The sequence below is a fragment of the Mytilus trossulus genome, chromosome 1 (genome assembly GCF_036588685.1).
Source record: "Mytilus trossulus isolate FHL-02 chromosome 1, PNRI_Mtr1.1.1.hap1, whole genome shotgun sequence".
NCBI classification, from domain to species: Eukaryota; Metazoa; Mollusca; class Bivalvia; order Mytilida; family Mytilidae; genus Mytilus; species Mytilus trossulus.
The window spans coordinates 77413953-77429495 of record NC_086373.1 but is presented as its reverse complement, the minus strand read 5'-3'; the positions used below and the strand labels follow the sequence as shown (position 1 = coordinate 77429495).

General features: G+C 31.1%; 1 protein-coding gene across 1 annotated transcript in view; it reads right to left on the bottom strand.

The window, feature by feature from the left end:
- Nucleotides 1-14461, bottom strand: part of LOC134695049 (allatostatin-A receptor-like) — a 34498-nt gene extending 20037 nt beyond the window's left edge. The window contains exon 1 of the mRNA XM_063556264.1: nucleotides 14033-14461. Coding sequence (XP_063412334.1) covers nucleotides 14033-14461 — 429 coding nt within the window. The remainder of the gene's footprint in view (nucleotides 1-14032) is intronic.
- Between the last annotated feature and the right edge of the window lie 1082 nt (nucleotides 14462-15543).

The following is a 15543-nucleotide window of genomic DNA, read 5'->3' as shown; positions in this document are numbered from 1 at the left end:
ACAGGAAACCAAGAATCTTGTCATTATGAATGGAGACAAATGAAAAGGGAATCTTATCCGGTAACAAATCAATTTCTGGCTGAATGGATGACATTTTCGCTAACATTTTTGTTTCTTTTTGTTCTATCATAATTGGTTTTGACATATATAATGACCCGGTATAATTGGGTGAATAAAAGATTGATATCTTGATTGGAAATGTAAAGTTTTTTTGTTGGTTAGTGGTTTGTATTTTTGACTTCAATTTGTCTTACAACAAATACCTTTTCATAAGAGAAGCATAACTTTCATGAAGAGTTCAAGGTCCAAAAACGTGGACATTGAAATCAAGAGTTAACTGTGAAATTAGCACACTGTTACGTACATGAAATTCTAAATGCGGCAACACATTAACGCACAATATCTGTGCTGACATAGTTTTCTTTCATCTTTGTGTGTTGGCATATGATTTGTTAACAGTTGAAGGAACTTTGATATTACCAGAAGTGAATTTCTAAACTGGTCACTGAAAACATCGTACATGTCAAAATTCCGAGATGTCGGTTCTTACGATTTTATTGATTTCTTTTCATTCATTAAATAATTTCATATATTATTGCAATTTCATGGAATCAATGACGCGCTTATTTCATAGAGATATAAAGTACATTTCGATGTGCAAATTATTGCTTTTTTAATATTAGAAAGTACAAATATACATGTAAACATGTGAATGAAAAATCGCCTTTTAAAATTTTATGCGCTTTTCCTTATTGATTTGCATTTATTAAATAGTTTGCAACTTTATATTGTTATTTGCACAAGGTGCTTATCCTCATATGGTCTATTTGAAAGTAATTGATGGTATTTGAAAATGACTATATGTTGTTCCTCGGTGTGAGAAAATAAAATAGGAAGCGTAACAAGTAAATCTAGTTTCAATAACAATATAAACATGCTAATTTGCAATGGATGCGTATCAATGTACTTCATCAGTTGGGGGAAATGACGAAAATTAAATATTATTCGAGAATTTATATAAATAGAATCCTCACAGGCGTATTTTAAATTTCATTAGAGAAATAAAAGTGTGTCTAATACTTCTTTTCTCATTAATTGTGCAATATGTCGTTGGACTGAATGAACCTTCAGTCGCGTTGAATGTTGATTGTGAAAAGACATTTACTTTGATGGTTTCTGTCCGTTTGATTATTTAGTATATATCAATCTTCAACAGCGTATAATATTTTAATATTTTACAAAACTGTTTCGTTAAATATTAAATTATCAATATCCACTCATGTGTTTTCGTCTGACGTTTTAAGGTTTATATACAATCCGTATGATTTATTTCTACAGTTCGATTATTCGGCCGTTTTACCCTCTATATCTAATCCATATTACATCTATACATGTATGCAGTTCGTTTCTACTGCCGAAATCATGTGTTTTTTCTAATCTGAATTGTTTTTTCTTGCAGTTTGTTTCACCTGCTGTTGTAACGTTTATCAAATTCTTACCAAAAATGTAACGAATTATTGGGTAAATAAAATCACGCAGTTCTGTTGTATTTAAAGTTGTCCAAAACCATGGTAATACACAACTCACATACAAACCGAAAGAGAATATTTATTTTGTTTAAAAATCGTTTGTTTGAAATGTTATTAAAATTGAATACGCATGTGTCTATATTTATTCCGACATTAACATAAAGCAAAGGAAAGGAAACACATTGATTTTGAAGTTATTGGAAAGGTAAACGGTAGTTTTAAACAATTAGCATGTCTAACGTGCAGTCAATTTTGTTGTCAAAATAAACTTATTTTGAAAGATAAGTTTTTTTCATGATTTTATCAAAACCGCATTATCATTTCGTTTCGGAGTAGTATATAGTATCGTTCACAACATTTTTAAGATTAAATAAAGGGAATTTTTAAAGGGAATTCCGTTACAGTTATCTGTTCTGGAATCTGTGAATATACAAACGAATCGAGGCATCTATTTAAATGCTAATACCAACGAATCAGGAAAGTAGTAACTATATGCAGTTGATATATTTTGCATTATGGCATATCATAGTTTTAATTAAATAACCTCATCATTCTGACGTTGTCAGAGAATTCATCAATATAAAAGATTCACAACAATACCGGAAGGATACAAGTTAAAGTTTTACCTTAATGGATGTCAAAGTTTAATGTTCACATTAAAATATAAATCATTTAAAATCCTGCAATACGACTGGTTTACAATTTTATGAAACGAATGTTTTGTTTTTTTCTAAAGTATCAGTCAAAACGACAGATATGCAGAGTTTTCAGTAGACAGTATTTAAGAAAACAGGTTGTGCACAATAAACGATTTTGACCATATTGACTAGATTTTAATTGAAAAGTGAAAGTCGGAAACTATTGAATAATTATGATTTGGTAACACTTTACGTTGTATTGCAAAGTATAGGAACAAGAATTAAGGGGACAGACATTTGGGTAACTTTCTTAAAGAGGGTTTGCTGGATGAATGCAACAAGTCATCAATAGCCTGTTAACATATTGATGATAAGATAACATTAGAAACCAAAATACCACAATGTTAACAACTAGAAATCATTATTCGGCCCTCAATGAGGAGCAAAATTAAAACCATATAGTAAATAAAAAAAAATCCAAGCATAACAGAATGTGAAATCATTCAAAACGGAAACCCACGATATGGTTAAGGCAATTGAGACTTGGCATGGATCAGACACATTCTAATGAGTTCTTGTGAGTGCTTGTTATATCCTTATGTGCGGTTTCCTGCAACCTAATCAAATGTCCGTCGACAAAACGACAGAGATGAAAATCACAGATGGAGATATAGACACAGCATAACAATGATTGACACCCTTGTATAGACACGTCCTTATACTTTCTATTAATACATTATGTAAAGCTGTGAAGTGCTTTATCGATTTAATTCACAAAGATTGTAGCAAGTTACACTGCATGGGTATCGGTTAATACCTCATGAGACATAATTTGACAAATTAATACCACAGATTTTTGTAATGTTCATATATTATACTATAAAGCTGCAATTTTGTCACGATAACGTGAGTATAAAATGAGTCATTTTTAAACCAAAAAAATCATTATTTTGATGAAATGTAGCATGAAGCTATACACGCAAATTTCAATAAAACAAGTTTACACTCTCGTCACTTCTATTTCATAGATTCATATCCGTTGAGTCTTTTCATATGGCAATTAATAGATCCAAATGTCCTGTGATGTAAAATTTACAAAATCATGGTTATAAGAATAACACTCAATGGTTTCATGCGTCTACAAATTTTCTTTGTATCTTACTTCACCAGGAACGTTCAAACTTGAACATTTGAAACCAAGGCTATAGAAAAATCCAATTTCGAGTTCAAATTTTCTGTGTTATACTCTGATAAGAAATAAGATCATTAACATTGCAATATAAGCGGGAGGTTAAGATAGCCATACATCCAGGTTCAACCAACCATTGTGTCTTTGTCTTTTGTACCAAGTAAGGAATATGGCTTTTGTTATCAAATAGTCCGTTGTTATGTATGTTGGCCGCTTTTGGTGGCAGTTCAGTGTTTCCGGTATTTCATTGTTTTCTTCTTATACTCGATGTGTATCCCTCGGTTTTGGATTGTCACCCGGATTTATTTCGAAATATCGAACACCGTTAAACAACTGTTATCTTTATCTAATGATTTATGTAAAAAAAAATAGTTAAAGTATATGATATGGACTAATTAATATTCAAATTCAAATTAAATTAACCCTACCTTTTTGTATTCACATATTAACGTTCCTTTAACTTTTAGTAAAAATTAAAGTTACAAAAATACTGAACTCCGAGGAGAATTCAACAGGGAAAATCCTTTATCAAAAGGCAAAATCAAAAGCTTAAACACATCGAACGAATGGATAACAACTGTCATATTCCTTACTTGGTACAGGCATTTTCTCATGTAGAAAATGGAGGATTGACCCTTGTTTTATAGCTAGCTAAACATCTCTCTTGTATGACAGTCGCACTAAATTTCATTATATTGACAACGATGCATGAACAAAACAAACAGACATTATAAGTAAATCTGTCAAAAATACAGCAGTCATCATTGTGTTGTAATCTTAATCACCAAAAACAACATCTGTTCTATGTCGGTTAATATTCAATGATACGTTTAGTGTGGTACAATAGCAGAAAGTGGACTGAAAAAAAGTTACAAGTAGAACATATCCGTGGTCATTTGTGACACAGATAGTCCATAACCGTTAACCAAACCAGACGATAGTGTCTATTCAACTTTCGACGTGGTGATTTTAACTTCAATATGGAACATTTGATTCGATAGCTTTCATGTACATATCAACAATTTATCAAGGACTCATGAAAAGAAACGCGATTCTAAAGAGAATAATAGACATGACATTTAATTTGACTTACTTAACAGAATATGTAAATGTGCGTCTCGGAAACAACCGCTTGAGGACATTCAGTTTCATACTGGCAGTACAACATGATGTGCTACTAGTGCACTAATGATGCTTCAGTTAATATTTTTTATAACTCAAAATGGCGACAATGGACATTTTTCTAATTTTATAAATAATGTTATGCTGTCAATAGATGTAACATTACGTCATCACTGACTGCTAGATACATAATTTTAATTGAAAACCCGTAGAAAGATATTGCTAGATATTTTTTTCGTCTGGGAATAAATGTTTTCAATTATAGTCGCCAAGAATACATTCATTTTTGAAATGACATTTAGCTTTATGACTTCTGTCGGCAGGCAGTTTATCACCACAAGGACTTATGTTCTAATTAGTATATTGCTTTTTTTCTATGCGACTGTGTGTGTAATACTGTTTGACCATTAAAGCGGCTTTAGCTGTCAAATTCATGTTCACCGATCCACTACAGCTCTCATAGTTTATTCATTGCATACTTAAGCGTCTATCCAAATTACAAAGGGTCCCGTCAAAACAATTAACAATGCATAGACTCGTGTGTATTTTAGACTAGACTATCTAATTAACAATCGAAATAATCTCTTAATAAAGAAGTTCAATGAACAGTTGACCTGTTATCAATAAATAGATAAGCACGCCTGATCGTATAATAAAGATTTGTCTAGTTCCCTTTCTTTCATGTAAGACATGCAAATAGTTTTATATGTCCTAGAATATTATTTGTAGGAAAGATGAGTCAACGAAAGGATCCTTCCTGATATCTGCATTACTCCACAATTTGATGCTGGCATTATTTTTCTTTTAATAACAAAACGTGCATTGCTTATGAGTGATTCCCCGTCCCCAAAGGTCGAATCGAAGTTAATATGCAAACTAATTCAGTTATACACTAGCGAGTGTCTTAAGCTCATTTTGGCAACACACAACCAAACCGACCGCAAAAAGCGAAACATCGTTTTGTAATTTCGCGTTTTATATTAATGAATTTTAAATGTGTATAAACGTTGTAGTATGGAGACAAAACTTTAAAGCATATCATTGTTAATTTTTTATTATTTTTTGTTTTTGTTCATTTGACCAAACAGTTCGCTTTATGCTTTAAATGCCAGGTCTCAAATTTTTGTTAGCTTCACGGACATATATATGCTTCAAGGTTCCATCGTCTTTCTCACGTATTTCAGGATATGTTACTTAAAAAAAGAAATAATATTGTTTTAAATTGCAATAAATAGAATTAGTAATTTCTTGAATATTGATCCAAACCATTTATTAAAAGTATATTCTAAAACAATACAAAAATCTTAAAAGTATAGCTTTATATGTTCTAACTTTTAGAAACAAAACAATTCATTCTAATTAAGGATGATACATATACATTTTGGAATAATATATCCGAACTATCAATAACTGACAAAGTTGAACAAAATATCGATGTTATGTTAAAGATCAGTTTCAAAAGCTTTTGAGTATATATTATAAATTAATGTTATCCATCAACTTAAATATTTTGAACATTTCAGTGAATCAAAAAGCTAGTTAAATCTACCTTTCCTCTTTTGCTTGATCGCTGTTATTTTGAACGTTTGGAAGAACGGTTGTTGCTACAAGAGGTACAAATTTCGTCTTTTCTTTTTTGAATGATTGACAAGTAATTATGAATACAAAATTACACTTCTGAACAAAACAAACCACTGTTTTCATCATACAGAAATAATTAATACTATGGATATCTTCGATTTTATAACTATCTGAATGTCATGATTTGGGCTCAGTTTTACATTAAACTTATTTCAACTGATCAGGCGGAGCTTACGTTATAATTTGCATAAGGACAGTATATTTGAAGATGTGTGTGGTAAGGATGAAGGCCGCTATAATTATAAATGATTTCTAATCACGAAACAGTGTTCCAAACATATATACAAATGCACGGAGTGTATGATAATAGACGAATAACTGAAAACGTCAACCATTGATGAGTTTATTCCTATACACCTGTCTATAGATGGTCTGGTCTTAGATAAGCGAACTAGTTAAACCCAGCCCAGTCAAGTGAAATAGATCAAGTAATACCATGTTAAGATTTTCTCACCGCCTTATGCAATTCACTGTGTCACAATATTCCATGATGAGACGATTTTCATGTAGCGTGTTGACTACATATAATAAAAAGTATTAGCAAATATTCCGAACTCGGAGGTAAATTCCAAGAGTGGAAAATTCAGTAAACCTGACAAAAACAAACTTCAACCAATTAAAGGAATACATTATCATATCTACAGGATAATAACACAAACACTCTGAGTAGTTGAAAATAAGTGACGTATTTACGAAAGATGTAAAGTTCGCTTAATTTGTTTTTATTATTGTTTTACTCTGAAAAGCACGAGTTAGATATAAATATGTTGAAAGTGCATTTAGTTCCTATATTAATGAACTATATTTCTTCTTATATACCGATATACTGCATTAATGTTTTTTAGTTTATTAATTGAAAAATTCATTTTTTTTTTGAATTTTATAGTTCTGTGTCTCCGTTTTCCCGATTTCTTACATGTTCTAAAACAAATAAACTCATCATAGATACCTATTGTAAATATTCTTATTGTTTATTGCAGATTAGGGTATCGTGTTTTTTAAAATGCTTGTTTTTTTGTTATTGTAATTTTTCATTAGTTCCAAATGCAATGGAAAGATAAATAGAGTATCCGTCGCGACTGTCATTGGTGAAAATAATTATTTTTTTTTGCGTTATTAACAAACCCTTCATTTTATATAATGACATTAAAAATTGATAATGATACTGCGAAAATTGCTATACCACTTAAATTTTAATAAAATCACAGTTGGGTAATACGGAAGCTTGTGTAAACATCTCACTGTACCTATAAATTAAGTAAAATTTAATCGCATGCTAAATAGGCGAAAATATAAACACTCTTCGGATTAATTGTGAAACAATGAAAAGAAGGATAGCAAAACCATTAGTACACAAAGTTGATCTCCGATGACTATGGAAGTGGCAATACAAAACCTAGAAATGGGGTGTGTATGCCAATGAGACGATCATTAGTCCCAAAACAAAGTACATGGAGGTAAGCAGTTTTGAGCCACTATACCACTTTGAATAATGAGAAAAATTATTCCGTAAAGGGAGTTATAAAAGGCGCCAATATGACAAAGTGTGAAAACAAAATTTATGAGAAACATTTTGTTGATGTATGATTTTAAAACAATATTGCAACAACAACAAACGACAACCAAACCAGTGAATAACAGTCTCCTGAATTGAGAGGATTACACATTTTTAGACTGTTAGTCCTTCCATAACCCGGGACAGCGGTTTAAATGAATTCATCATAGATACCAGGATTGAAATTTAGTACTTGCGAAGGACGCGCGATTGGTCTACAAAAGGCTCATCATTGACGCTAAAATCAAAAAATGTTATAAGGCCAAATAAATACGATGTTGAAAAGCATTTGTAAACAAAATATTCCTAAAAGGTTATATATTCTTGAATTAGAAAAACCTTAGAATTTCAATAATTCAAATTTTAGTAAACAGTTAATTTATAATAATGACCATATCAATGATAATTCTTGTCAACCCAGAAGTGCTGACTACTGGACTGGTGATACCCTTGGTAAATTAAAACTCCACCAGCAGTGGCATTGACCAAATGGTTGTAAATAAACTCAATTAACAGCACAACATAAGAACAAAAAGTTAAAATCAGTTGGAAAAGGTTTTACCTCCTAGGTCGATACGGAAAAAAAGAATACTTGAAGTTAATGAATTCTGATTAAAACATATCAAACAGTAGACATCTAACGGAATCAATGAAAGACATTATAAACATTCTGAGCAAATCATGGTATGTGCTTTGCCAAAAAAGGTATGGGTAGAATTTCCACATTGAAAATACTTTATTCAAATTTTATTAAATGGGACAAAATTTAGATCATATTATCAAATTTTAGATTCTTGTGTACCATTTGGAAATTAGTGTGGCGTTCATTATCACTGAACTAATATATATTTGTTTATAGGGCCAGCTGAAGGACGCCTCCGGGTGCGGGAATTTCTCGCTACATTGAAGACCTGTTGGTGACCTTCTGCTGTTGTTTTTTCTATGGTTGGGTTGTTGTCTCTTTGACAAATTCCCCATTTCCATTTTCAATTTTATGTTTTGTAATTTTTGTAAAAAAATATATCTGAAAGTAGGTAGTTCACAATTTGATTTAATCATACTGTTGTCCCAAGATATATATTTTGACCTCTCACATAGTTTATTCGTACAAAGGGTCATAAGTCGGGATGTTTTTTTATAACGATGACGGTAAAATGTATTTCAGCAACCTCGAAAAATATCTTAAAAAATATCTTTCTATATTAAATGATCCCTTCAAGTTATTTAACTGATACAAAATTTCCGTAGTACTGACATCGATTTTTTAACCCATATTTGTTATTAACACATGAGTGAAAAGTCAGTTAATTGGGTTTAGATATAGAGATGACATACATAGTATAAAAAAAAAAAAAAAAGTCATTTCGAAACATTTCCCTCATCCTTTATAAAAAAAGGTATGACGAAAAAAGAAGATACCAGTCGTAACCGTAAGAGTTAAGAAAGTATTTTTTTGTAAGAGCGCTGACTATGAGCACAGAGGTTCCGGGCTTGGGTCCAAGAGAAGGCAATGTCAATTTTTAATTTGAATCAACTTTCCAGTTATGTCAGGAGCCAAACTTAGTAACCAACTTCTACATAAGAAAATGCCTGTACCATGTTAGGAACAAAACAGTTGTTATCCATTAGTTTGTAGCGTTTGAGAATTTGCCATTTTATTAAAATGAATGTTTGTTAAATTAGATAATGCTAGGGTACTTGTATGTGTTATGAGAGATATATGTGCGGGGAATTTGACGAGATTGACCACCTTGTATTGAACATAGGCGTAAGCGTTTGAGTTAGGGAAGTACTATGTTGCCTAAGTCGATGAGAGTGTTGGCTTCGAAAATAGAGGTCTCCATTTTGGGTTCTGGAACAGAAAGTTTTAAATTAATGTTAATCATGATCTTTGGTTACACATAAAATACCAAAATGTACCACACGTTCTATATTATTCAACATATCACTAGATTTTATTATCATTTTCTTAGAAAAACAATTTTTGTTTTCTTTTTTCTCATTAGACACACCAAGCTTATCATGGATCTATCATGGCTCATAACAACATAAACAGTGCGATTTGACACAAAAACCGCATTCCATTAAGAAGTTTTAACGTTTAACGACGTATGACATTTAACTTGAGATTATGAAATTGGATTATGTCTGGACAGCGTAGATTTTGATATCAAATTATCTTAATTCCGGAATAAATAGAACTAGTAATTCAAGTTATTCCCAAAGTTAATTTGTTTCCGTACATTCTTTTGTTTACGATTTTTTATGATTGAAAAGATATATCACAAAAATGCATTCAGAGATAGTTATGATAGTGCGATGAAGCTTAATATCGATATATTCGTAGTTTTGGCAAAGAAAACACGGTTGATAAGGAGTAAAATTAGATCTGGTGCACTTTTTTATTTTTCAAAATAACTTTTAAGAAAATGTACGAAGACACATTTGATATCTCTTGTTCTTGTGGTTAAGGGGGTTTGAGGGTATACATCCATTTTTTTTAAATAGAGGATTTTTCAAAACAAATAATTCTAAATGAACTTTATCATATACTTAATAGAAAATAAAATAAAATAATGGGGTCACAGTTCATTTAAACTCACGATCTGCCTTCGCAAGAGGCATGCATTTTTGCTAAGGTACTTTTTTGTCGTTGAAATATTAGGAGAAATTGAGGAAATATCGAAATAAAAAAAAACAGAAATCGCTTAAATTTTAGAGTAGTTTAGGTTTAAGTTCATCTCATTTGAGAAAAATAATAAAAAAAATATAGGTCACCGATGAGTTAAGGAAAAATATTTCCTTTTAAGTTAAAGAAAAATATTTCCATTTTATTACAAAAAAGGCATTTTGCGCGTTTGGTGTACTACATCATAATCCTGGTACCTTTGATAACTATTTGCACCAAAGGGAAATAATTTGGAGCTTTTTCATGAAATATACATTTTAAAAGTCATCTTAGGCAACATGATATTTTTGTATCCTCGAGCTCTCTCAAATATCATTAGATATAGATAAGTTCTCATTATTTACTTAATAACTATACTCAACAAGATAAAAAGAAAACTAGACCATAGAATGCTTAGAAGAAATATTGGAAGATATCTCAAATAAAAGAGGGACGAAAGATACCAGAGGGACAGTCAAACTCATAAATCGAAAATAAACTGACAACGCCTGGCTAGAAATGAAAAAGACAAACAGACAAACAATAGTACACATGGCACAAAATAGAAAATTAAAGAATAAACAACACGAACCGCACCAAAAACTAGGGGTGATCTTAGGCGCTCCGGATGGGTTAGCAGATCCTGCTCCACGTGTGGCACCCGTCGTGTTTCTTATGTTATAACAAATTCGGTAAATATTCTAATTCGTAAGGTCACATTCATGAAAGGGTAGCAATTGTAGTAACAACGTAAGGAACATATCCGATATCATTTGTGAAACGGTTATTCCATAACGGTTATTCCATACCGGTCAACCAAATCCGATTCGTGATTGCGTCCGTAAAATTTACGAAAGGATGATTTCAACTTCACAATTTGGAACTCTTGGTTTAATGGCTTCCTTGTGAGCAGCAACCTTCTATCAAGAAAATATTGATAGGAATTGCAAGCACAGGAATATTGTATCGATTGGGAGATATATACCCCGTATGTAGGTGCTGCTGGAATGTTGCTTCTTAGAAATGGAAAGTTCACAGCTGAAATCATCTCTTTTGTCGTAAAGTTTTCTTTTCAGCCGACCCCTATTGTCAATTTATAGATGTAAGTCAAAATATGAGGCCGAATTAACTGTTTTTGTAGTATCCTTTATCTCTATTTCGATGGGATATATCGTTCAACATAGTCACAAAATTTGGAATTATTTAGCGAAAGAACGTCATCTATATAGCGGAAAAAAATAATAAAATGTTTTACGATAATAAAAAGTAAAACATGTGGTCTCCAGAATCATTTTCTTGCTACATAAAAATAGGTAATTTCACAACACATTCCATTATAAAAATTACTTGATTTGAGTTATCTCGCCGTCAATCTGGGTTATTTTCCTTTTAGTGTGATATTTAAAAAAAAAATGACAACAATATTCTGGGTTTGTTTTGTAAAATACAGCCGTAAATATGATAAATCCAATAATTTTCTATATCAACATGAAAAGTCTAAAATATGAATTTCGTACTACTCTCGAAATTTGCACATTTAATCAAAGATCTAGAGCGCTTGTTATCTGCTATTTTCAAATCAAAGACGGAGGAAGACATCTTGATTAAAATTCACTTAAGCAAAAAGTTCAGTTATTTTTCCGATTCATGTAAACAAAAACATGTATGACTTTTAACACAATTGAACATTTAAAGGTTAATAAAGTTAAATCACAAATATACTGATCTCCGGGAAAAAAGTCAAATGGCAATTAAAAACAGCTGTCCTATTCCGAACTTGGTACAGGCATTTTCTTATGTAGAAAATTTTACAATTGTCAAGTTATTGAAATAAGACTACAACATGTTAATGCATAATTTAGTTTACAGACCAAATTTTGAATGCCTTAATCAGAAAAGAATTACTTTAATGCCATTTAAGAAAAGGCACATTTAGTATTATGACTGTATTTAGTCTAGCGGCATTAAATAGTATTCGAATTGCATGTCTGACGTTTTAAATTATACGACTTGCATTTTTGATGAGCTTTTGCTAAATGTTTTTATTTGTTTTTCGAGAAGTAATAAAGTATACAAAAGAAGATGTTGTAGGATTGCCAATGAGACAATTATCTACAAGAGACCAAATTATGACACATAAGTTAACAACCATAGGTCACCGGTCCGCCTTCAACAATAAGCAAAGCCCGTAGCGCATAGTCAGCTATAAAAGGCCCCGAGATTACAAATTGAACAATTCAAACGAAACAACTAACGGACTAATTTATGTATAAAAAATGAACGACGAACAAATCTGTAACAAACCCACTGAATTACAGGCTCCTGATTTGGGACAGACACATACATACAGAATGTGGCGAGGTTTAACATGTTAGTGGGATCCCAAACGCCCCGTAACCTGGGACAGCGGTGTAAAAGTACAAAAAAGAACAACTACAAAAAGCAGTTGAACAAGGCTTGACCTCCCAGAAGAATACAAATAGAAATACATCTTACAAAAACACAGAGTGGACGAGGCTAAGTATATATTTGGTTACTGTTTTAAAATTGTAAACCATCATTTAATCAGTCAAATCTTTTTTAACTTATATACGAGAAAAAACCTTGAAAGTGTCCATTTTGGATAATTGGCTTGGTTCTATAAGAAAAATGTTCTTGTAATTACGATTGTAGTTTTAAACAGCGTTGCGAGATAATATTTATTTAGTAATATTCGCATTTATTATGTTTTTAAAGAGATTTCTGCATTAAGCTTTCAATTATTTTGCTCATAATGAATTTGGGTACGAAATTTATTAATCGTGTTTTAGACCGTAAATAAGTTATTGATTTTATTCCCAAAGTAAGAAAGCTAAAGACAAAAACAAAACATGGTATTTGGCTATAAATATTCTAGGTTAAGTAATAGGTTCCAAGCCTTCCTGGTTTCAAATATACATTGATTGCAAGATTTTTGTACATTGAATTATTTAGAGAAGTTTCCAAAAGAGTTTTAACATGATAATGGACAGATTCATATGTGTTTAACGTACAATGGAAATAGTTCATGCATATTTATGCACAAATAATTGATGTATTCATAAAATTGTAGAGATATAGGGGTATGAAGTGCCCTCATTCAACTATTTAACCTACTCAGCCATAACTTTAAAAGCTAAAACTGTATTTATTTAATAGATCATAACTTCAAGCGTATGGAAAACTTTTAGCCTTACTACAGAAGATAATCATATATGCCATTTTGCATATCTTGAATATATAAAATATAGTATACAAATAGAGTGAACGGTACCACTAGTAAACCTACTCTCAACATTTACTATGATTTTGAACTAAACATCTTTTAAATGATGAAACAAAACATTATTAAGTAATGAGCAGTCTCTAAACCAATTTTCAGACTCATCTACTGGAGTAAATTCAGATTTGTTAATAAATTAACTTGTAGTCATTTATAGTTCCGTCTATTTCCAGACTGTTCTGTAAATGTTATTAACCTTTACTTAACAACAACAACATACTGAATTATCTGGGAATGAGAATTAACAGTGCCGTATTGACTGCAAGCTAAAAATCTTTAAAGTTCTGCATTTACAGCAAGATAATATCTGAAGAATACTTAATCTTTTTATGATCAAAATGGCCGTCTAAGACTTAAACTTATTTACACAGATAATTGAGTAGTCTTACCTTAACAGGCACACATATAACAATTAGTAAGAGATCTGCAGTGGAAAGACTCAAAAGAAATGTATTGGTTGTGTTTTGCATTTTCTTGAAACGTGCAACAGATATGATAACTAAAATATTTCCAACAAGTCCGGATAAAAGAGTAATAGAGTAGAATATTGTCACTGGTATTAACTCATTTAGAGGCAGGTGCGCGATGGCTGCATCATAATCGTAGTTATACTCGTAATCCCAATACGACGAATTGTCCATAGTAGAATTGTCCATTGAAGTATTAATTTCTGTGTGTAATTCCTTAAAAGTAAAATTAGTTTTCTCTTCATTCTTGGTGAAATTATTGGTCAGATTAATAAAGTTGTTATAATTTGATGCATCCTCATATACATTATTAAAGTTAATATTAGTTATACTATCGTGGATTGTATTCATTGCTGTGACAATCTGTCTCCTTTGTATTGGATTTTATATATGCCTGATTGATCATTCAAATAAATTTTTTTCCTTCTATATCTTCGGAAACACTGTTAGCATGGAAATCATCAACAATTATAGCAGGCCATTCACTGCTGACGTGACAAAATGATACCATTTGACAAAAATTACTGATCAATAAAAATAATGAAAGAATTTGACTGGAGGAACTTCAGGAATCCTTAAAGTAATTGAAACCAAACGTCTGATACTGTAGGAGTTCGTTTTAATTGTTAAGCAGGTCTTTTTTCAATGTTCAACTGCGCTATCGGGTATGAATGAAATAAAATATATTTGTCGTAAAGGTCATGTATAGGAGAAATATATCTTTTTTTCCCATTTTTATCAAGTTTTAAGATCAAACAAGTTCTTATCACTTTTGCTATTAGAATACATAGCATCAGATTTAAATCAACGACACCGATCAAAAAAAATAAATCTAAAATATCTCTATCCAAAACAGATTCTTGCGAGGTTTCTCTTTATCAAACCAGTTTTGTCCATTTGAAGGCCTTTCAAGGTGGCTATTAAAATAACAATACTGTGCAATTTTATCTTCTTCGCATCATTAAGAAACTACTCTTTTCTCAGGCGACATCGCATTATATCTTTGAAATATCCTACTCAATGAAAAAATTAGGAGATGTGATATGATTTTTCTTCACTTTTGTTTTGAATTTAAAACTGTTCAGATGAACAGTTGTAAACCAATCATTATCATCTGTCATTTTTCCTTTCCCATATTATCCTGATGTCAAATAAAATGAAAAATCAAAAAAATCTAACTGTTACTCAATAGAATCTGTTGAGGCAACAATGATCCAATGTCAATGAGGTGAAATTACATATTCAGTAATAACGTTATAAGCTGTACCTATTTTTAATATAGATATATATTTAATTTTAAATGAATAAAATGTTTTGGCTATGTTACTTAAACATCGAAAAACATTGACTATATAATTCTATTTTCAACAAATAATGAATCACAATTATTTATGTGCGATCAAAACAAATCAAAGATAAGAATGGAATCTGTC